The sequence below is a fragment of the Monodon monoceros genome, unplaced genomic scaffold, assembly GCF_005190385.1.
Source record: "Monodon monoceros isolate NGI ecotype Baffin Bay Population unplaced genomic scaffold, NGI_Narwhal_1 Super_Scaffold_2, whole genome shotgun sequence".
NCBI classification, from domain to species: domain Eukaryota; kingdom Metazoa; phylum Chordata; class Mammalia; order Artiodactyla; family Monodontidae; genus Monodon; species Monodon monoceros.
In genome coordinates, this window is record NW_021703776.1 from 90,073,635 (window position 1) to 90,098,444 (window position 24,810).

Here is a 24,810-nt window from a genome sequence, read left to right on the forward strand (position 1 = left end):
TTCCATAGTTTTTAAAATAATTTTGTCCTTTGCTTTTTGAACAGTAGCTAAGTTTTCAGTGTGAAACCTGAGTTTAAGTTCAGATACATCTGAAGGGATCAACAGGTATATTTAATTAATCCTTATTTATCTTTTACAGTAGCCAGGGTTTATGACTCCTCATAGGAAAGTTTTTGCCATAATTCTTTTGCTTAGCATATTATGAGCATGTTTTATAATGAGAATTATTAGAAGATGCAAAAAAAATTAAGAAAGGTAGAAAAACTTAGGCAAAAGAACATTGTGTTGAGCGCTGTTTGCTAAACACTGTGCCATGTATCCTACATAGTCCCAAAATAAATACGTTTTTTTACACAGAATTTATTATAGCTATTTAAGATAATTTAGCAATCGAATGAAGCAATATTTATACCTGTTATGTATCAGGTGGCATTCTGAGTACTAAGGGAACAGAAAACAAAGCAAAATCTCTGCCCTCAAGAAGTTGCATTTTTAGGGACTTCCCCGGTCGTGCAATGGTTAAGACTCTGCACTCCCAATGTAGGGGGCCTGGGTTCGATCCCTGGTCAGGGAACTAGATCCCACCTGCCTGCCACAACTAAGAGTTCACATGCCACAACTAAGGAGCCTGCCTGCCACAACCAAGGAGTCCATGTGCCGCAATTAAGGAACCCTTGAGCCACAACTAAGACCCAGCACAACGAAATAAATAAATAAATACTTTTTTAAGTTGCATTTTAATGAAGAGATACACAATACCAAAATAAGTAAAATGTATAGACCATTGCATGGTATTGAGTGCTCTAGAGAAAAGTAAATTAAGGGAAGAGTCGAGGAGCATTGGGGTAGGATTGTGATTTTAGATATGGAATTCTATCTAAAGAGGGTGATATTTGAGCAGATTCCTGAAGAAAGTGAGGAAGCAAGCCATGCAGATACTCGGGGAGAGTATTCAGGCAGAGCACAAGTACAGACAGCAAGTGCAAAGACTGAGGTGGGAGTTATTTGTGATATGGACAGCAAGTAGGCCTAAGAGGGTGGACACAGTGAATGAGCAAGACACTAGGATGAGTAAGGTCAGAAGTACTGGAAAGCCAAATAGTATATGAGCCTTGTAGTTGATTATGAGGACTTTGGTTTTTAATCTAAGTGAGATGAGAAACCATTGGAGGGACTTGAGGAGAGGAATGACAGAATATGATTTACAGTTTAACACAATTACTCTGGCCGCTGAAAAAAAACTGTAGGTGGTTGAAGGCAAGGGAGAAATAAGGGAGACTATTTATAACCTTACTGCAATGAGGTAGCTTTTCCAGGGTAGTAACAGTAGAGTTGATAATGGGAGAATTGGTAGGATTGTCCATATCTTTTAATGATAGAGCCAACAGAATTTGCTGACAGGTGGAACGTAAGGCATGAGGAAAAGAAAGGAACCAAGGACTAAGCAGTAGGAAAAATAGTGTTGCCAATAATTGAGGTGGGGAAGATCATAGGACAAGTAGACTTGAAGAGAAGGATCAAGAGTTCCCTTCTAGGCATATTAAATTTGAGGTACCTGTTAGAGAATCAGGTAGAGATATTGAGCAAGCCGTTGGAAGTGCAAGTTCATAGAGGGGTCCAGGCTTGAGATATAAATTTAAGAGTCGGATAAACGATGAGACTGGATGAGATCACTTAAAGTATGTGGGTGCAGGAGAAAAGAGAGCAGTTGCAAGACTGAGCCCTGGGACATTCCTGGTGTGGGAGATGTGAAAGAACCAACAATGGAAACTGAGATGGTACATTGGGACGCAAACCTATTCTCAGCGGCCTTAAAATATAGCAGCTGGTGAAATAAGGGGAAAACCATGAGATCATAGTTTGTTCAAAGCCAAGAGAAGAAAATGCTTCCCTGAGGGCCAAGTGACCACCTATGTGAAAAGCTACTAAGCCTGAATGGTTTCAGGGAAGAATGGGAGGAGAGGAACGGGGGACATTATAGATGGTCTTTTGAAGAGTTTTGCCAGAAAAGAGAGCAGAAAAGTGGGAGTTTTGCCAGAAAAGAGAGCAGTTGATGGCAGGAGAAAAGGAGCCAAGAGTGCTGTTTTTAGCTGGGAAAAGTTAAACATGTTTATGTGTTAATGGGACTGATGCAGTAAAATGGAAAGCTTGATGGATACAGGAGAGGGGAGAAAATTGCTGGGCAGTGTCTTTGTGTCGGCAAGAGGATGTTGGGCACTATTGCACGAGTGCAAGGATTGGCTTTAGCTAGAAGCGTGGCCAGTTAATCCATTGTGATAGGAGGGAACGCTAATACTGGTAGGTGGTGGAAGTTTGTGGAAGTTCCCTGATTGTTCCTGTTTTTTCAGTGAACAGTAATCAGGACCATCAGCTGAGATGGAGAATGGGGGAGGAGGTGCTGGAGATTTGAAAAGAGAAAGGAGGTTTGAAATAGTCATTTAGGAGAGTAGGGACATGAAGGACCAGAGGCCCGTCAACCTTAGGGCCCTACCTAAAGTAAGCAGGCTGTGTTTGAAGTTTGGTCAGTTCCTTTATCAGTCCAATTATAGTGAGTCAAAAGTTAGATTTAACCAGTGTTGTTAGTTGGTGGTTGTTTGGGGAAAAGGTTGAGGAGAGGGAAGGGAGTATGTGTAGTTTGACATGTGAGAGAAAGAGGGGTTGAGGGTATATACCAGGAAATGATTATGAGGATTAACCCTGGGATTTGAGTCGGAAGGAGAAACTGAGGGCTAGGGTAAGGGTATTGGTAAGATGAGGTCGAAGGACAGGGAAAATTTTAAGAGCAAAGGTTTATAGGACCTTTAGGGTTTGTAGGATTATTGGTATCTGGGCACTAGAAGGGAGTAAGCTGGAAAGAAAGATCATCTAGTTGGATATAAAGTCATCAAGAATTAAGACAGGAGTAATGTTGGCGTTCGTGATGGTGAGCCAGGAGCTAAACTCTTCAAGACTGAGGGAGAGGGCTTCCCTGGTGGTGCAGTGGTTGAGAGTCCACCTGCCGATGCAGGGGACACGGGTTCGTGCCCCGGTCCGGGAAGATCCCACATGCCGCGGAGCGGCTGGGCTCGTGAGCCATGGCCCCTGAGCCTGAGCATCCCGAGCCTGTGCTCCACAACGGGGAGGCCACAACAGTGAGAGGCCCCCACACAGCAAAAAAAAAAAAAAAAAAAAAAAAAGACTGAGGGAGAGTGACTGAGTATTCACTGAGGACTGCAGTGTGGAGGAGATGGGGGGGGTGGTGTGATGACCCGAGATTCACAGCATAGGAGCAAGGAGAGCCATCCCACTCGTAGGCCTAGTTATGAGCTGTACTTATGTTTCCTGAGCAGAGAGTAATTTGTATTTTCTGTAATTCATTAGCCGCCTAATCTCAATTCTGCATCCTTCTTTGAAAGAGTAAGTAAAATAAATAAAAGAGCAGAATTTGTGAAAATTTTTTATTTTACAAATACTTCGTTGGTGCTTCTGTGAAGTTTAAATAATTCAAAAAACTAACTTTAAGATAGTTAAAGTTAGTTTTTTGTATTCAACAGTATAGCTAACTGAGTTGTACCTCAAAACTAATAACATGTTTTGGAAGGAAAACTGCGTTGTATGTCCACTTTTTTATAACATATATATATATATATATATATGATTGCTTATTTTGTGTTAGCATATATATGATACAGAAACCATTTTTTGTGTATTTATTGGGAACTTAATAAATTACTTGCCTCATAAAGGTTTTTTTGTGTTTTTTTTTTTTTTTTTTTGCGGTACGCGGGCCTCTCACTGTTGTGGCCTCTCCCATTGCGGAGCGCAGGCTCAGCGGCCATGGCTCATGGGCCCAGCCGCTCCGCAGCATATGAGATCTTCCCGGACCGGGGCACGAACCTGTGTCCCCTGCAATCGGCCGGCGGACTCTCAGCAACTGCGCTACCAGGCAAGCCCGCTAATAAAGATTTTGATGTTTAGTTGTCTCTCTGCTTTCTTCTAGATTACATACCGGTTACGGCACCTCCTTCGAGCAAGGTGTGATGCTTCCCCAGTGACCAACAATACCATCCAATTTCACTGTGATCCTAGTTTCTGGGCTCAAAATATTATCAATTTAGGTAGGCTGTTATGTACATTTTCTCAAAGTGCCATTTGTTTCTGGAACTCTTAATGATTATGAGATTATTGAAAATGTATTCCCTTCTACCCCCGAAGTGTGTTTATCATCTTGTTTTAAATACATGGAATTTTCACTAGTATTTCATTAGCATGTGTATATGCGTGACACATGCATGAATATAAACACACATGTAAATATGTGGATGATATGAAACATCCTTTATATTGACTCACAGGGTGTCTAGATTTCTGGATTTAGGAGGTTTTTTTTTCTTTCCCATAGAATCTTGCTTGTACTGTTAATTACATACTTATCAGAATGGTTGATAAAACTCTTGACTTGTGACTGCCATTAATATAGGATTTTTTATATTTAGAATGTTTTCTGTTAAAACAGGACTTCTCATACAAATATTGGCTTACTTACTCTTGAGAGCCAGTCATCAGGCACCTAATGGTTCATTTGCTTTATCTAGCTAGGGAAGACTTCTCATTTTTTCTTTTGCCTTTTATGTAATTATTATATAATTTTTAACCTCCTAACTGAAGTGTACCATATGTACAGATAAGTGCCCAAATTTTAAGTACTAGAGCGCACTGAGTTGTCACAAAGGGAGACTATCATTATGGTATCATTTGGTAACATCAAATATCCTTGCAGGCAGTACTTGCTACATTATGTGCTAGTAGAAAAAGTCTTCAGTTTTTGCCTCCTTTCTTAACTTCTCACAGGGAGACTATAGAAACAGAAATTTAAGAATTCCATATACATTCTTCATCAACCACCAGTATTCCCTTTGATGACAGTTTTTGGGCTCATTGACTTTGTTTCAAAATCTTGAAAGATGGTTGCTCTCTCAATCCCTAAGCTAGATTCTGGGTAAGAAAGGAAGAAACGGCTGGAGAGAGAGCCAGTGCTCTCAGAACACACCAGGAAAGGAAGAAATAGGCTTACGCAAACCTCATTCATACATGGGAAGAATAGAAGGAATGGTAATAAGGTGACCCTTTGAAGGAAAGGTCATAAGTTGACTCCTGCAGCTCAGTCTAGAAGCACATATTTATTGATTGATTGATACATAGCAAGCAACTGGAATCATACACACTCTCACCTATGTAACTAAAAAGAAGCATCTTAATACAAAGCGTGTATATAAGTTAACTATCTCCTACCCTCCACCATACATGCAGCTATATAGAGAACCTGTCACAGTTATATATCCACACAAATAGTCATATGTAGAATTGTATGTACTTGTAAGCATATCATTTAAAAGATAGACCACATGATGTAAACATAAATAAAATTAAGAATATGTGTAACTGTATACACATAAATGGATATGGTTTTAGATAAGTCTACAGCGAAAACAAAAACATCTGTTTGTGAGGAGTTTGTAAAACAATATCCTTTACTGTAGGACTTCTCGGAGCTGTCCTATACAGCTCTGTAAATTGCCATTTACAATGAGATTTACATTTTAAATCTTCTAAGGAGACAAGTTTCCCAAACTTGGTTATTTACGGCTTCTGAGAAACATGTTATAGAAGACTGCAAGGGAAAAATGTTGATTTGGATGAATATTCAGTTAGTGTCTTTGTGACTTTGGGTAAGTTGTTCAATCTCTCTGAACCTTAAATCCCTTATCTGTACAGAGGACTTTAACAATATACATAGACCTACTGTCGCAGTATCTAATACAGAGTAAGTATTTAATGAATGATAACTGTATTTTTTAGGATACAAATGTTTATTAAATCAGAAACATTTAACTGAGTCTCTGCTGTTGAAGAAATCAAGCTTTGCCTTATGCTTGGACCACACCTGTTAGAGGTACCTTTAAACTCTAACAGTATAGGTATAAGGCAGAGTATTCTCCATCAGAGAACTAACAGTGTACTCTGTGAAGGTGTAAAGAACTTGAGAGATAACTAAATCAGAAATACTGTGGTATTGTTTTTAGATCCAGTGTCAGGTTTGCTTGTTGTGTTTTGATATGCAACAGCAGTCCTCAAAGTAGGGTCTGAGGCTCCTTCAGGTGATGACAGGCCTCCTGTTTCCAAGTACATATCCATGTATGGCTGGATTTTCTTCATATATTTAAACAATATATTAGATAATGCAGAAACAGGTATGAGAGTTCAGCTATTAAGCCAGACATTTAAAGAGATGTTCGAAAATGTAAAATAGCGCCACTCTTCACTACATTTTTTTGAAAATAAGTATTTTTTCATAAAAATGTGTTATTATGGGTTGTCACTTTTAAATGAATTAGTGAGGAAAAATGTTTTTAATTCTCATTTTTAGTTTCGAATATGATAAATTTTGATTGATAGAACCTACATAAACAGAAGCTCTTTGGGGTTTCTATTTTTAAGAGTATAAAGGGTTCCTGAGAGAAAAAGAAGTTCCTTGGCAATTCTAAAGATCAGTAAAAATAGCCCTACAAAATACGGTATTTCACTACCAGAAAATCTTTAGAACTTAACCTTTTCTCTTTAATTAGGTTCTTTAGTAATCGAAGATAAAGAGAGTCAACCACAAATGCCTAAGCAGAATCCTGTCATGGAACAGAATTCACAGCCACCAGGTGGTTTATCTTCAAACCAGTTATCCAAGTTTCCAACACAGATCAGCCTAGCTCAATTACGACTCCAGCATATGCAGCAACAGGTAATGGCTCAGAGGCAACAGGTGCAACGGAGGCCAGCACCTGTGGGTTTACCAAACCCTAGAATGCAGGGGCCCATCCAGCAACCTTCCATCTCTCATCAGGTAAATTTGGAAGCAGGCCTGTCCTAACTTAGATAATTATAGTACAGTTGTATTCAGCAGCTCCTAAAATAACCAAGGCATCTTTCATCCCTGACTTAAATACATGAATTTATAAAAATTTATCACATTAAGGATCCCTGATTTAACTCTAGATTTTAGCCCTTCTCAAAAAGAAATTAATGGTTTATTTAATTGGGACACCTATTCTCATCTGCTCTCTTTCATCTTCAGATTATAAGAGGATAAATGATTCCATTCCTAAATAACCAATGCATATGATTGATGGGAAAAGTTGTGTACCTGTAATTCATAATTCTTATATTAGTGCTTCAGGATGACTAATACTTTAGGTTATCTCTTCTCTGTAAGGATGCAGTGTTTAGAAAATCACATTGCATCTTAGAAACTAGGACAAAATGAAATAGAAAAGGGCAAGGGTTTGATTCGTTAGAAGTTTACCTTTTTCAAACTTTATTTCTGAGCAAATGTTCCATGAACCATTCTTATTTTAATCCATACAAATTGTCTGTTATTTTCAGTTACTTTTATTTATTAATTTATACTCCCTATTTCTCAGAAGAATTTGAACTGATTTACAGTAAATGACAAATGAAATGGCAGAGGGATTAATAAGTGTTAAGAATACTCAAAGCATGCAGAGCTAGGCTAAGGGTTCTCATCATGCTTGAGAGCAAGACTTAGCTCAACTTTTTGTCAGCCAAACAAAAAAAGAAACAGGAATAATATCTATATTATTTGATTAAAAGGAACATGCCATTAGAGGAGAAATTTTTTACTAGTATTTTTCTAGCACTAAGAGGAATATATAATGTGGTTCTTTATGAAAAAGCAATTAAATGGCATAATAGCATTTTTTGGTAGCAGTTTTACAAAACATGATTTTCATAGGACTCTTATTTCAACCCTGAATAAAAGTTGTGGGCATATGTAGATACTGATTTTGTTAAATTGCTTCTGTGAAGGCCTGAGGTGTGATGTATTTGAAGTTTATGGCTGTCTAGTAATTTGATTAAGAAGGCATGTCAAATCCAGGAGAATATTAGTATGACCAGTTGATTATTCCTCTTGAACTTTGTTTTAACCTAGGTTTTAAAAGGAAGTAAATAACAAGCAATTTAAGTGGTCTTTGTTTGGTGAGTGTTCAATGGGAAAAGACATGTACGCTTTCGATATCAGGAGTGCAACTGGCAGAGTTGAGATTTTGTTAAGAAAATTGAGGAATAATTTTGTCACTACCTCTGCAGGCTGCAGGGTGACATATTGCAGGTAGACTGCAGAGCACCCAAATTGTTCTGAAGATAAATGTGAAGAGGAAAAGAGAGAGAAAATAATTACTTGTTAAGTGACTAGTACTAAGCATTTGCATGATTATTTATCTTAAGTGTCCGAGAGATGTTACAGTGATTTTTTATTTAATATTTAACCTGAAATAAGGTAAATCCATCATTTGTATTAATTCCCTTTTCACTAAGGAGTGAAGAACTGAGGCATTTTAATATATACTCCGTGACTTGGTCACATTCTCAAACAGTTTTTTATATAAGCAGTGACAAACCAGAAGTGACCTTGATCGAGCCTTTAGCCTGCTTATCTCAGAAATTTGCTTTTGATCTTATTATTTCTCTCTAGGATTTACTGCTATATGATATATATAATGTACAATCTTTATTATGCAGCCTAATTTTCCCACTTATCAATACATTTGACCCTTGAACAATGCGGGGGTTAGAAGTGCTAACCCTCCACATAGTTGAAAATCCATGTATAACTTATAGTTGGCCCTCTCTCTCTGTGGTTCCTCTGTATCCACTGTTCTGCATCTGAGGATTCAACCAACCACGGATTGTGTGGTACTGAAGTATTCACTATTGAAAAAAATCCATGTCTAGGTGAACCTGCACAGTTCAAACCCATGTTGTGTTGTTCAAAGATCAACTGTAAAGTCATTTTCTCATCTTTTGGCCATTACCTCACACACCTCTCTTTTTGTCCCCTCTCAATGACTCCCGAACTTCCTTCCAGTACTCTCATCTCTCATTTTATCTCTTCCGTACCAAATACCCACTCCTACATTTTTCACTCATCAGTTTCCCCTCATCTGTAAACTTTTACACTGCCCTACCCACCTGCTTTCTTAGTTTTCTAACAGTTTATTTGCATATATATGTGGGAAAATATCTGTCTGTAAGCAGGGTGTATGTGTGCCTCTTTGTGGGTGTGTTCAAATCATACTCTACATCTGTCCAATAGGAGCCAGGTCAATTTAAAGGCCTCCTTCTAAAAATCACTTATACAGTAGTTCCCTATTTCTTCCTCTGAAGATGAGCCGTGTAATCTGAATGATTAAAGAGTTGTGTGATACAGAGCTAGAATACATAGTTATATGACTGAGTGGTACAAACTTGATAAACATTATGCATCTCTGTTTTTGAGCGGTGTACAGTATACTCTATCATACTCTAATGGACAGGGCTAAGTTTGTTAGATCTAAGTATGTTATTTTATACATAATGGTTGTCACTCCCGGGCTAGATTTACTGCTCTGGAGATAACTCTCATTTATATGTATACATTAATTTCCTAAACAGTGGGTGGATGTTAGAAGGGCATCTGCTATGCTTCATGGTTATACTGACCTAGAATAAAATGAAAACCTGTAATAATAAAAGTATTTACGGTGAAGGTGAGGATAGTGATGATTATATGTCAGTTTGCTTAAGCTCTCAATTATTTCTCTATTCTCTCCCTTTTTTCCTTCTTGCAAATTAATTGATTCCATTTAATTAAAATAGCACTGGTTTTGCTATTTCTTCTATGCTTATAACTAGCTGCTAGTCTTATTCTTTCAAGTTGCTTTTCCTGTCACAGGGTTCTTAGAAATTAACTCAATCAACTATAACAGTTTGGGAGAGGAAAGAAAAATCACCTTACATCTTACCACACTGGGATTCCTTGATGGGAGAGTCGACATCCAGTCCCACACTGATTTTTCACAGAGTACAGTACTCTGGCATCAAGTGTCGTTTCTTGACTGAATCAATATATAAATCTCAGGGCAGGGGTAGGCAGAAGACTTCTATAACTACTTCTGTTCTCCCTTAAGGATCATTTTGGGTGCTTTTCCCCTTTTTAAAAAATTGTCTCTCTGATTAACTTAGAAGTTTTCCACTATGATTCCCCAGTTCTTCTGTTTGTGTTTCTATGATACAAAACCCTTCAAGTCACAAAACTTTAATAGAAGAATCAAAGAGAATTGCTATGGCTTCAGGCTTACGCTTTTATAAGATGTTTTCATTTTCTCGTTTTCTGTAATATTTTTCTGTTCTTCACCCAGAAGAATAGAATTTCAAGAATTTCCCTTGATCTTGAAATAGTGTCTAAATCTACTTTTCATTGGGTCTGTAATTGCTGGTCACTCTTGAAAGTTATTGACGGTGAACCCAGTGCCAACTAATTTGCAAGAGAGGGGAAAGAGAAATAATTTACCCAGGAAAGGAGATGAATTCCAAAAATGGGAGAAGGAAAAGAACAAAAAGAGGGCAGAGCTACACTTTATGGCTGTCTGCCTTCACAGTGTCAAAGTTTAAGATGTTGCTATTTCAGCCTTTATAAATTTCACATTTATTTTTCCCACCTTGAATGTGGGAGTTAATAGTTCCCTTTCTGAGAAGTTCTTATTCATATGCAGTTAAGATAGCCTGAAAGTAAGTATTTACTTTGCAATAAGTTGCCAGCCTTAGAGAGAATTGGGTAGTCAAGGTGAGACTGGCGTATACGGTTACCTTTTTCTAGAACACTGGTCTCAATTTCTAGGGCTAGCATTTATTGAGCAAACTAGGCTTGCCTTCCCAGCCCCTACCCTGCCCTATAATCAACCAGTGTTATCCTTGAAGGGTGTCCTTTCAAAATCTGTTTTCTTTTAGAGAGACTCATCCTCTAAGCCGTAATTAGTACCTTAACCCCCAGCTAAACACCAAAACCTGTTTGGGTAATGAAATGGCAGACTAGTTTTGGATTAAAGCCTTAGTGCTGCCTTTAACGAGCTGTGTGACTTTTTTCAAGTTATCCCAGCTTTTTAATGTTTAGTGTCCTAATTTGTAAAATGAGGGGAGGGTAATAATGAGATAACACATGTAAAATGCCAGTCACAATGCCTGGCACATAGTTTGATCTCAATAAGATCCGATTCATTAATTTTTAAATGTTATTAATATTCATCTGTTCATTATTTATGTTTTACTGCTTGGAGCCAGAGGACTTGAGTTCAAATCTCAGCTCCATTCCTCCTATCTTTGTTACTCTTGGACAAGTTATTTAAATTCTCTATATCTCAGTTCTCTTTTGTGTAAAACAGAGGTAATCCCTACCTTAGTGGATCATTGTGAAGATTAAATGGGTTAACACATGTAAAGCACTTAAAGTAGTACCTGACATGTAATAACTACTCAGTAAATGTTAGTAATTATTCTACCATCACATTGTTTTAGGAAGATTGAAGAGGGCAATTCTTTACAGAATATAATCATCAGGGACTTAGAAGAATACCAACGACAAATTTTCCCTACTTCCCAGTGTGGCCTAGATCTAATCCTAGTTTAACCTACTTGCAGCTGGAAAATCCTCTCCCAAGGGTCTTTCCTAATAAAACTTCTTTTCTTTAAATTGCTTATACACATTCTGGAAGGCTGTCCCCTCCCCCCGTACCCTTACTGTAATTTTAATAAATGATTCATCTGTGACAGAATTGCTGTCGTTCTGTAAAAGTTATAAAATGGAGTTCTTTATACTTCGTCTTTCAGGAGATGATTGTCACTGAGTTGGTTGAATTTCTTTTTTTCTAGCAACCTCCTCCACGTTTGATAAATTTTCAGAATCACAGCCCCAAACCCAATGGACCAGTCCTTCCTCCTCATCCTCAACAGCTAAGATATCCACCAAACCAGAGTACGCCACGACAAGCAATAAAGCCCAACCCCCTGCAGATGGCTTTCCTGGCTCAACAAGCCATAAAACAGGTATATATATTTACTTCTCCACAGTTGCTTGTTCTGCTTCTCTCTACTTCCAAATCACATTGAATTTATGGATAGAGCAATGGTGATAAAGAGCAAGAGTAAGCTTTTTCCTTTTTTAAATAAATGTGGATTACAAAGTTTATTACAGACTGCCCTATAGAGAGAGACAAAGCTAAGAGAGGATCTTGATGCTTTGTAATTAACAAGAGAAATCAAGCCACTTATACAGAAGTGAAGGAGGGTGAGTCATAGGTATGAATTTTTCAATGTTAATGTGTGTAGCTTTTAGGTGAGTGCATTAAATTTCCTAAGACAGAATTATTCTAACAAATACAGATTGCATACTTAAAGAGAGACCAATAAACAAATCTTCAAAGTGTTTCAGGGAGACTTCTTGGGCACAAACTTAGTATCACACAGTTTTAATATGTAGTACGTATACATCTGATAAAGTTTAATATTTAAGGTTATATATTAACTCTTAGAAGGTTTAATGTTTAAGTTATAATTTATATTTGTATTATATAAATTTATAATATATATTATATATATATTCTTAGTGTTTACAGGTAAAAATATTTTTTAGGTATTACACTTTTTTTATTTTTTTTATAAATTTTATTTGTTTATTTTTGGCTGCATTGGGTCCTCGTTGCTGCGCGCGGGCTTTCTCCAGCTGTGGTGAGCGGGGGCTACTCTTCGCTGAGGTGCGTGGGCTTCTCATTGCAGTGGCTTCTCCTGTTGCGGAGCACGGGCTCTAGGTGCGTGGGCTTCGGTAGTTGTGGCTCACGGGCTCTAGAGTGCAGGCTCAGTAGTTGTGGCGCACAGGCTTTGTTGCTCCATGGCATGTGGGATCTTCCCAGACCAGGACTCAAACCCGCGTCCCCTGCATCGGCAGGCGGATTCCCAACCACTGCGCCACCCGGGAAGCCCTATTACACTGTTTTAAAAAGTTCTCCCAGTGCTTTGTCTTCTCCAAGTACTTGTGTCAAGCCTTTCCAGCTTAGGACTAGTAGATTGATTTCAGTTTAATTTTTTTGCCAAGACCAAAATAAAGAATATGATGCTATTCCCATAATTCTGTGACATTCATTTTAATCAAATGATTTGAAAGTAGTATTCTAAAAGTACATACACTAAGTGTGTGTGTGTGTATATGTTTATAATTAGTTTGGTTTCGATAAAATATTAATACTTTCTAAAATAATATTTTAATTATTTTCAATAAAATTTATACCTATCTCTGTTTCATCATTAGAGGTGAGGTGAAAAGGGACGAGACTGCAGTTTGGTCTTAAATTCTGTTTATTTTCCTAATACTTTTGTGGCCTTGTACAAGTGTACTCTTTAAAGTCTCCTTTGCCCCCACTGTAGAGTGAGTGAGTACGTTGCAGAGTTTTGCTGAGACTTAGTGCTAGTGTATATAAAAGCACCTGGAGCATTCTGGGTACTCAAATATTTCCTCACCTAGTCCCTATGTATTATTTTTAATGGGTAGACATGCACTCTAAGAAGGTTTTTAAAAATGTTTCCTGGTCAAAAGTCTAAACATGAATGAATAAATGAACGAGCTAGGATAAAAGATAATGGGGAATTTGTTTTAATTGATAGAGTAGCTTAACAAATTATAGTATACTTGTACAGTGGAAATGCTTTTTGGCTATTAAGAAAAGGCAGTAAACTATATATGATCTGCGAAGTATACTACACGGCAAAAAACTTTGTCGGATTTTTTTGTGAGTTATTTTCAATTTTGTGGTTTTGTTTTTTTTTTTAAATCTCATATATATATAGAAAAAACCTGGAAAGATACACATCAACTGTAACTGCTTATTCTGGGGAGGGAAGGAGGAAGAGAGAGAGACACAGACAGGTGGATGGATACGAGGGGTGGGTAGGTGGTAAAGATGACATTCATATTCACAGGGCTTTTTACTTAGTTTTTTCAGTGGAGCATGTAAATTAGATTTTTCAAAGTTAGAATATTTCCATCACTGTCACTCTATATTGTGTAGTCCATATATAAATGAAACTGAGTTTGGGAGTTTTTTCCCCTGCATAGTCTTAAGATACCTCTTAGTGGCTTTTTTCCCCCCTATATTTTATTATAAAAATTTTCAAACATAGTAAGTTGAAAGAGTTGTATAGGGGACAGGTTGCTCTATTTGCCTTCTCACTTATTATCCATATACCCATTTATCCATCCATCTGTCAATCAAACCTTCTCATTTTTTGATAGGTTTCAAAGTAAAGTATAGATAGCAGCATGGTTCATCTCTGTATACCCTGTAGCGTTCCTTTATTAATGTGTTTATTTCAGCCTCTAACATAAATGACAAAGAGTTTCCTCAGATGTTTATTGATGCTTAAGTACCTGTTTGTATATGAGAAATGGGTGTTTAGGGAAAAAAAAACCTGAAAGCCAGGGTGTGGGGCTAACGTTTGATGGCTGAATTTCACTCTTACGTGAGGTTTGCTAGGCATGTTTATTAGGAGAGTTACTAAGGTCACTGTCCATAGGTAGTGGTCCAATTCCCAAAAGATCTTTCTGTTTCATGCCTGAAATGCAGGGCCTGGCTGCTCATTGAAGCCAGCTGGGGGAAGAAGATTATTAGCGGGCCGGAGGCAGAGTGGGCAGGAAGCTCGGCATTCAGCGTCTGTATGGTTTCTTACTCGTCATTTTCAGTGCAATGCTTCTTTTTTTCTTAATTAATTAAATTATTTATCTATTTATTTTTGGTCTTTGTTGCTGCACGCAGGCTTTCTCTAGCCGTGGCGAGTGGGGGCTACTCTTCCTTGCGGTGCGCCAGCTTCTCATTTTGGTGGCTTCTCTTGTTGCGGAGCACGGGCTCTAGGCACGTGGGCTTCAGTAGTTGTGGCACGTGGGCTCAGTAGTTGTGGCTCACGGGCTCTAGAGCGCAGGCTCAGTAGTTGTGGCGCACGGGCTTAGTTGCTCCGTGGCATGTGGGATCTTCCCAGACCAGGGCTCGAACCCGTGTCCCCTGCATCGGCAGGCAGATTGTTAACCACTGTGCCACTGGGGAAGCCCAAGTGCAATACTTCTGCCTTCAGCTGAGCCTGATGCTCGTCAGCCCAAAGACTGTTTTACCTATTCTAGAAAATTAATTTCCAGCCTTCTTTTGCAGAGGTGGAGGTGGTCCTTATTATCTTGGGGTAGCTACAGGTAAAGTAGCAAACGAACGTGAGATTTAATCCTTCTTAAACAGACTCTCAACAGATCATCCTGGTTTTAGTCCCAGTTTCACCTCTTATGCTTCAAATTCTCAGGCTCTTAGGGGTTCTACAGTATATGCTGATTTGCTTCTCTGTTTTTCCCACTGCCAGCTTAGATTTCAGCTTTATCCAAATGGCTACGACTAGTTCATTTGCTTTTTGTCCATTTGCCTTCCAGCTTCCAAAATGTGATTTCTGTCTTCTCCCCTGTTTTCTTTGTCTTTATGGGTCAGTGCCTTTTTCAAAAAAAAAATTCCCTTAACTGTCATTTTACTTTCAGGTGTATCAGGTAGGGACAGAAGAAAATGTATGTTTTCAGCCCTCCATTTTTACCTTGAAGTTGCTTTGTACATGTCTATATTTCTTTTCCATATGTGTAAGCTCTCCAAGATTGGGTGCTGTGGTTTTCTTGTGAATACTAACTGTTGTCTTCTGGTAAAAATCAGTTCTTTTTATTTTTTACGTTTGGACAGGATTAATGAAAATTATATATACTTGTGTCCTCTCCCCTTTCCATTAAAATTACAGTTGAATTCAAATAGCAGACTGTGTCTTTTACTTTGTTTTGTGTCTGGAACAGGGATTAGATGGACATTTTATGTTACAGGCCTGCTGATAGACAACCTTTCTTCTTTCCTTCTTGCTACCACAGTGGCAGGTCAGCAGTGGGCAGGCCACCCCATCAGCTGCCAACAGCACGTCCTCTACTCCTTCCAGTCCCACCATTACTAGTGCAGCAGGATACGATGGAAAGGCTTTTGGGTCACCTATGATTGATTTGAGCTCACCCGTGGGAGGTCCCTATAATCTTCCTTCTCTTCCAGATGTAAGTATACATAAAATTTATTCTAAGAATCTGTTTCAAAAATTTTAAGTGAACTTGGATCTGGTAAAAGGCATGGGTTTGTTGGATTATAGGCTGTGCGTTTGTGTTTAGAAGTTGTTTTTATCCTTTAGAAATATGGTAACAGCAGGAATAATAAAAAGATTAATATTAACACTTGAACATACTACAGAATGTCTTTCAGGGCACTGGAGTTAAAGTGTTTGTAAATGAATGATTATGGTGATGGATTATGGAATCTAAGCTGGGAAGGAAGGGTGAGGACATGGGAGGAGGTACTGGAAGGTTGAATTGCTGGAATGTGATATATTACAGTAGAATAAGGTTAGAGAAGGAGTCTAACATTTAAGACACCAGAAGAGATGGAGACAAGTTTAATAATAGAAATGTACCCTGAGAAAACCATAATTCAAAGAGTCATGTATACCACAATGTTCATTGCAGCACTGTTTACAATAGCCAGGACATGGAAGCAACCTAAGTGTCCGTCGACAGATGAATGGATAAAGAAGATGTGGCCCATATATACAATGGAATATGACTCAGCCATAAAAAAAAATGAAATTGAGTTATTTGTAGTGAGGTGGATGGACCTAGAGTCTGTCATACAGAGTGAAGTAAGTCAGGAAGAGAAAAACAAATACTGTATGCTAACATGTAAATGTGGAATCAAAAAAAAAAATTAGTTCTGAAGGGCAGAACCTAAGGGCAGGACAGGAATAAAGACACAGACGTAGAGAATGGACTTGAGGACACGGGGAGGGGGAAGGGTAAGCTGGGATGAAGTGAGAGAGTTGCATGGACATAGATACACTACCAAATATAAAATAGCTAGCTAGTGGGAAGCAGCCGCATAGCACAGGGAGATCAGCTTGGTACTTTGTGACCACCTAGAGGGGTGGGAGGGAGACACAAGAGGGAGGAGATATGGGGATATATGTATATGTATAGCTGATTCACTTTGTTATGAAGCAGAAACTAACACACACTGTAAAGCAATTACACTCCAATAAAGATGTTAAAAAAAAAAAAAAAGACTCAATGAACTAATGCAAGTAAAGCCCAGTGCCTGGCACAGGAAGAGCTCCCCTCAAATAAAAATCATCATCATAATAATAGAAATGATAACATTTACTAACCAGTGCAAAATTACCTCTGATTTCATTTTTATTTAAATTAAACACATTTACCCTCTAAGCTCTTTGTCAGTATAACTTTTTAAAAAATATTTTTCAAAGACAGAAAATATAACATTGAATAAACAAATCTTTATACATAAGTTGATACTTGTTTTACCTTTTCTCATCTTATAAGCTTAAGGTAATCACTCATACAGACAATAAAAACTTTTAAGAAATCTTGTAGGATGTGAAGGAATCTAAAATTTTGTATTATTTAGTTTGTTTTTCAAGTTACTGAGATCAACTAATATTTCCTAAAAGTTGCATCATTAACCTTACCAGAGTTATTTCTTTTTTAAAATAATTGTTTATACTTCAAATGGGTAGAGTACATGTATTTTTCACGCATAGGCGATCGATAGGGAAACTTTCTGTGTGTCATTCCTATAATTTTATTTTAGCTTTTAGGATTATTCCACAATGTAAATACGTTTTTTTACATTAAGATCTAACAAATTTAGTCATTCCAGTACTTTTTGCACTCTCTGAAAAGTATTGGCCAAGGTAGTGCCCAAAGAATATTAAACATAAATAACCCTGTGTACTTCCTCCTTCCCCTACTGAAAGAGGACCCACAAAAAGTAAATTTTCCTCTGCCGTCCTCAGATACAGATGACACTTTGTCCACCAGCTTTCTCAACTGAAATTCCTCATCTGAACCACAGAATAAAGAAACTGATTTGAGTGACTATTTCCTCAGTCCTCCCAAGGATGGTTCATAAGTAGTACCATTCTAGATGCAGAGGCAAGAAGTAAATTCATTATATACAGTCTATGCCCTCGGACTGTAGGACTTAATTCTCTTGGAGAATCTTGATTGAGAAAGGCTGGAACTATTAAATTGGATTTTAATCACAAAAACGTTCTTGGGGAATAAATGGTATATTTAAGCATTAAAAATACTTGCATTTAAAGGGGGGTGGGTGAGGGTTGGATTGGGAGTTTGGGGTTAGCAGATGCAAACTGGTATATATAGAAATGGATAAGCAATGAAGTTCTGCATGGCACAGAGAACTATATTCAGTATCCTGTGATAAACCATAATGGAAAAGAATATGAAAAACAATATATGTATGAATAACTGAATCACTTTTCTGTACAGCAGAAATTAATACTTTAGATGCAAATATTTTTTTAATTTTTTCATTGAAGAATAGTTGAATTACAATGTGTTAAAGTCTTATTCAGTAGAAATTTATCGATATTTTAGCTTAGCAGTCAATTAGGAAAGCAGTCAATTATTTGTATACCTGTTGCATTAAAGCAGGAATCTCTAAGGGATCAATTTTTTCATACCAAACATTAAGAATGTATTTAAGTGAGGTTACTGTTCTGAAAATGTGTTATGCGTAGACTTGTTTCATCAATCTAGTGCATACCAGAGCATCGGTTCTCAAAGTGTGGGCCAAGGACATGGGGGTCCGTACAACCTTTTTAGAGGCTCTACAAGGTCCTCTCTGTGTAAGACCAGATTTTCTTCTTATTCTTCAGCCAAAACCACACATCTCAGCAGACTGAGTAAAAGATACAAGTTTCCAGTTGGCTGTTATTAAGCCAGACAATAAAGAAATTTGCAAAATGTGAAACTGCTACTCTTACCAAGTTTGCTTTTTTTTAAATTGGTACCTTTTATTATTTTTAAATAAATTAAGAAACATTATTAGAATTTCTTTTTATAATTTTGTTTTAATTTTTAAGGATGTAGCACACAATACTCTTTTCTCCTGGCTCATGACTTCTGAAATAGTGTGACTCAGTATATTTACTAAGGTGAAATATTAAGAAGTGTGAAAGCTTTTTTCAAGGTTGTTTATGGGGAAAGTATGGATCAGAACTTCTCAAATATGATATTTACATGTTTTATTACCTGATAATAATTAAACTATTAAAATTTTCTTATAAATTCAAAGTAGCTTTTAACTTGCAAAGTCACAATGCTGTGAAATAATTTCTCATCAGATTGACTGCTCAAGTACTATTATGCTGGACAATATTGTGAGGAAAGATACTAGTACAGATCATGGCCAGCCAAGACCACCCTCAAACAGAACCGTCCAGTCACCGAATTCATCAGTGCCATCTCCAGGCCTTACAGGTAAAGTGGGCTTTTTAAAAATTTTATTAGTGTTTTTTTTTTTCAGTTTTTATTCTATTTATAATAATTTTTTAAAAAAATCACCCTATGCCTCCTCCCTTTTTCTGTTGGATGATTAAAATGGGTCTGTGTTTTGGGTACTCTTTATAATTAATGTACTTTCGAAGTGGGAAGCAAAAGTTAAACCTCTGTACATTTTCAATTTGAAAGGAACTTATGGGCACTATAGTGCTCCCAGGAGGAAATTAGTATTGTACTTTCTCTTTTTGATAATTTGCCTGTAGTATCATCTCTTTTTGCATGGAATTCTCCTAGCATCAAAATTTATCAGTGACAATCACTCTTCTTGGTGGTTTTTTTCGCTATTTAATTGTGTTCAAGAATTTTGGATATTTCCTTCAAGAGAGAGGCACTCTGACTAATGCTACTCGCGGAGACCTTGACAAATTAGATGGCTTAGACCAAAATAAGGAAAGAGGAGAGTTTCTTAAGCCATTCACCAGTCATACAAGCATAATTAAGCAGTTGTCGAATTTTAAAGGAGGTACTTATTTAAAACATAAACTGAAAGGAAATTGTTGACAAAATGTGGTAGAGAAACTGTTTAATTATGTAACAAGTTCATACAGATTAATAAGGAAAGTACACAGTATTGCAAAAGGACATGAGTAGATTATTCCCTAAAGAGGAAATACATTTAGTTAGTAAAACAGGGGAGAGGAAGAAAGATGGGTGGTTCCGTCTCACCAGTAGTCATTATAAAATCAAAAAGACATAATTTGTAACTATTGAATAAGCAAAGATTTAAATAGTGAAAATACTCATTGATGAGGATGTGATGGGACAAGTGCTCTGATACATAGCTGGTGGGAGTATAACTTGACAAAACATTTCTGGAAACCATTTTGGCACTATTACTAAAGCTAACGTTTATCCAGTACTAACTCTGTGTCAGGCAAGGGACAAAGTATCTTCTATACATTGCTTCAGTGTCTTCTGTTCATTAGCCTCTGTGGGGCTTTCTCTCTTGGACTGCTTTTATACCAGCCCTACCAACGTTTTATTGTCCTCTGTAGCTTTTGCTGGCATTAGTGTCCTCACTAAGCTCCTACCCTGGTTACTCTAACATGGGACATTCGACAGTGTTTGCAGACATTTCTGATTGTCACACCCCTGCATGCTGAGTATGTAGAGGTGCCATGGCATCTAATAACTGTAGGGGCCGAGGGCGCTGCTCAACATCCCTACGATGCACATACAGCCCCCACATCAAAGAATTATCTGTGCCCAAATGTCAGTACTGCTGAGGTTGAACAGCCCTGCCAGTTTAGGGGGACTTTAGACTGTGCTGGGAGTTCAGCAGCTACTCTTGTTTTATATAGTTTCATTATGTGTTTCCAGTTTCAATGTAGTACTAAGTGAGAACATTGAGTAGGGATTAAATACAGTTATTAATTCATTTTACGAATGTGTATGATCTCAGGACCTGTTACTATGACAAGTGTACACCCACCAATACGTTCACCTAGTGCCTCCAGCGTTGGGAGCCGAGGAAGGTAAACTGACTTAACTTATTCTCTAGCCTATAAAATCTGTAACTAGATTTCTCTCGCCAGTGTTCAGCATGCTTTGGTACTCAATACATTTTAAGCAATTTCCCTTATTTTTAAGTTAAATGTTTAATAATTATTATATATTATATGTTAATGTAATAAATCAATGGGTTTAGTAGAGTACAATTTTATCTTTAGAGATACAAAAATGTTTATTTGTTGAAAATAAGAAAATACATTTGACTTTAGTATAATAGCAAGGAAAAAACAAAAATGAATTCTGTGTAACACACTGCACTATATAGGAACATGCACAAATAAAAACTTAGGGAAAACAAATAATAATTTTATACTAAAATTGGTGTTCTGACATTTCTAATAACCAAACATTGATTCTGTTTTACAGTTGTTGAAACTGTATTTTATGTGTTACACACCCACTCATAACGCTTGCAAATTTCTCCTAGATAGTGAACCCAATTCTTACTTTCCTAATTGTATGGAAGTAGCATACTCTGAAGGGGAAAAGTTTGCCTTTAATCCTATGAGAACAGAGTAGCTATCTGTAAATGGCTTTTTTGTTGCACTACATTTTTTAAAATAGCAGAACACCAGTAAATTATGAACCTAGTTAATTATCTTCACACTTTGTGACAGTAAATCGTTAATGTGAGCCTAGACTTCTCTTTGTCACTGACTTGAGAACGAAAGGAAAATCCTAAAAAAAGATGCTAATTCTAAGATAGTTCTAAGATCTGGCTGCCCAATTTTAGAGCCTCAGGATATTGAAGTCAGTTTTAATTCAGGTTTTATTTAAATTTATTTAAATACCTTTCCAGGTATGTAATGTAACCATTTTGATAGGTTAATATGTGGAACATTTTTTATACATAAATGAAACTGTTTTGCATACAGCAGATGCATTTCAGTTATGTATCATTTACTGCTGATGTAACATAGTTACCATTGCTGTGAAGATACAGCATTACTCCGAAAAGCTATTATTATACCTTGTTTTAAGATACTTAAGGTAGCTTTCTTAGATTTTTTTCTTTCTTTCTTTCTTTCTTTTTTTCTTATACTTATAGCTCTGGCTCTTCCAGCAAACCAGCAGGAGCTGATTCTACACACAAAGTCCCAGTGGTCATGTTGGAGCCAATCCGAATAAAACAAGAAAACAGTGGACCACCTGAAAATTATGATTTTCCTGTTGTTATAGTGAAACAAGAATCAGATGAAGAATCTAGGGCTCAAAATGTAATTATATTATGATTGCAATACTACTCCTACTTGAGGGATAGGATGAGAGAAACTTTTAAATAGCTCGTAGGAGATAAAAACTATTATATTTAAATCTTTCAGTAGATCAAAACAAAAAGATGGATGGCAAACAGGGAGAAGAGTTTGAAAAGTCAGAGGTTAAATGAGGAGGTTGGGCATTTGAAAGAGAGAACAGAGTAAAACACATGGAAGGTAATTGCCAAAGCAATAATACAAGGAAACTTCCTGTAACTGAAGGGCATGAGCATCTGAATTGAAAGGGCCTACCAAGTACCAGAACAATTAAATGAAAAAAAGACTCAAGTCATATCCTCATCGATTTCAGAATTCTAAACAGATTCTAAACAGGTTCTAAAAGCTTCCAAAGGAAAAAAACACCTTACATAACGGATCAGACATCATAGTGTCACCAAGTCCTCAACATAGACTCTCAAAGCTGGAAGCCAATAGAGAAAATAACAAAATTGTGAGGAAAGATATTTTGTAGCCAGGATTCTGTACCCAGGCAAATTATCAATTATGTGTAAAGATTAAATAAACATTTTTAGACATGCATGCAGATTCTCAAAAACTTAATTCCATGCACTCATTTGAGAAGATATTTGAGAATATGCTTCATCAAAAATAAATTAAACCAGAAAGAGAAAGACATAAGATCCCATTTCTGGGATCTAACACAGAAGAGAGGCAAAGAAAAGGGTAGTTAGTCCCCAATACAACAGCTCCTCCAGTACACCCTGTAGGAGGAGGACAGAAGACTCCATTAGGAATGTATGTAGTGGGAGAAAAATGCTTTGACAGTATTGAGAAACATTTTATAACCCTGTTGGGGATTGTGAGAATGACTTAGATATCTAGAAAAATAAGCAAATGGATTAAATTTTAAAATATGGTAATTATTGACTCACAGGAAAAACAAAAAGTTAGACAAAAAGGAAGTGTAGTCATAGTACATTCTGTGGTTATGCAATGAACAGTATATAGTCATAATGATATAAACAAACACCTGAATACAAATTTAAATAAAAACTAGATATAATCAGGATATAACGTGAATATGCATTTGACAAAAAATTGATTTTTCAGGATACTTAACCAGTACAGCAATGATACTGACCAGCTGGAATAGATGCTGGCTATAAACAGTTATACTGGCGCCTACCAACTAAAAAGAAAACAGTGCTTAATAAAACTATGTTCAGAGGATGGTATGAATGGTGTGTGTAAGTATAAGGAGGGTGTGGAGAATCAGGAAGGAAAAATCTGACCTTCCATAGAAGAGAAAACATATACATTTAAAACTGAAGGGCTTCCCTGGTGGCGCAGTGGTTGAGAGTCCACCTGCCGATGCAGGGGACACGGGTTCGTGCCCTGGTCCGGGAGGATCCCATATGCCACGGAGCAGCTGTGCCCGTGAGCCATGGCCGCTGAGCCTGCGCGTCCGGAGCCTGTGCTCCGCAACGGGAGAGGCCACGACAGTGAGAGACCTACGTACCGCAAAAAAAAAAAACTGAAAATATGTTTAACTTTGAAAATCTGAAAAATTATAAGCATACTGTTTAGAAGTATGGAGGTAAATAGCAGAGGAAAAAGCTAAATAATTTGAAAATAATTGCCTCCAAGGAATGATATTATATACCTGTGCTTTTAACTAAATCTACATTTATTACTTCAAAATGTTTAAAAATGTTTAAAGGAGATAATAGATTTTGTTATTAATTTGAAATTTTCACCATTCTAGGCTCAAACATAACATTTAGGTTCATTTTAAAGTTATTAATGGCACTTGCAGAGGTGAAATTACTTCTAAGAATTAAAGCAGTATACCTTTTTATGAATGATAAAAAATCTATAGTAGGCCTGTTTTGTGTTTAGATATACTTTGAATTAACAGCTCCAGTAAAATGTATTTATAGTTCACGTGGTTGACTTCTACAGTACCCACCCGTTGCTATAGCCATTGCAGATTCAAAGATTTTCCCTGTGTTATCCACACCCTGTTACAGCTGCTGATCTTCTGTTTTGAAGATATTTTTCAGTAGAGGTCCATGTCTTCTTTACCATTAGGGACAGTTAGCAGTAAACGTATTCTGGTCTCATGCAGATTCACAGACTCCTTTGAAATAACCAGGTGCTCATGAGTGGGCAGACTGCAGTCCAGAATTGCAGTAGTGCTAATAAAGAATGGCAGTTTAAGATACCCATATGCATATGTTAACTCTTTCCACTGCAGACCAACTATCCAAGAAGCATACTCACCTCCCTGCTCTTAAATAGCAGTCAGAGCTCTGCATCTGAAGAGTCTGTGTTAAGATCAGATGCCCCTGACAGCACAGGAGATCAACCTGGACTTAACCAGGAAAATTCCTCAAATGGAAAGTCTGAGTGGCTAGATGCCTCGCAGAAGTCACCCCTTCACGTTGGAGAGACAAGGAAAGAGGATGACCCCAATGAGGACTGGTGTGCAGTTTGTCAGAACGGAGGGGAACTCCTATGCTGTGAGAAATGTCCCAAAGTATTCCATCTCTCTTGTCATGTGCCCACATTGGCAAATTTTCCAAGGTAAGATGGTGCTTGCTTCCCTTTCTTACATTCTTTCATTATAAATAATAACAGCAGTAAACTTTTGATGATCACTGTAACATAAAACCTTTGTAAAAACTTAAATAGAAGTCCACTTGGCATAAATGCATACGCCAAAATTTTCAACAC

General features: G+C 37.3%; 1 protein-coding gene across 3 annotated transcripts in view; it reads left to right on the top strand.

Annotated features, from left to right (window-relative positions):
- Positions 1-24,810, top strand: part of TRIM24 (tripartite motif containing 24) — a 90,714-nt gene that overhangs the window by 60,671 nt on the left and 5,233 nt on the right. The window contains exons 8-15 of one of the 3 annotated variants that reach the window (XM_029233267.1): positions 3,980-4,097; positions 6,606-6,772; positions 11,737-11,910; positions 15,797-15,970; positions 19,129-19,264; positions 20,748-20,820; positions 21,906-22,074; positions 24,332-24,660. In XM_029233267.1, the coding sequence (XP_029089100.1) occupies positions 3,980-4,097; positions 6,606-6,772; positions 11,737-11,910; positions 15,797-15,970; positions 19,129-19,264; positions 20,748-20,820; positions 21,906-22,074; positions 24,332-24,660 (1,340 nt within the window). Of the gene's footprint in view, positions 1-3,979; positions 4,098-6,605; positions 6,875-11,736; positions 11,911-15,796; positions 15,971-19,128; positions 19,265-20,747; positions 20,821-21,905; positions 22,075-24,331; positions 24,661-24,810 lie in introns of all 3 variants that reach the window. The other 2 variants (XM_029233266.1, XM_029233268.1) reach the window with 2 other exon arrangements.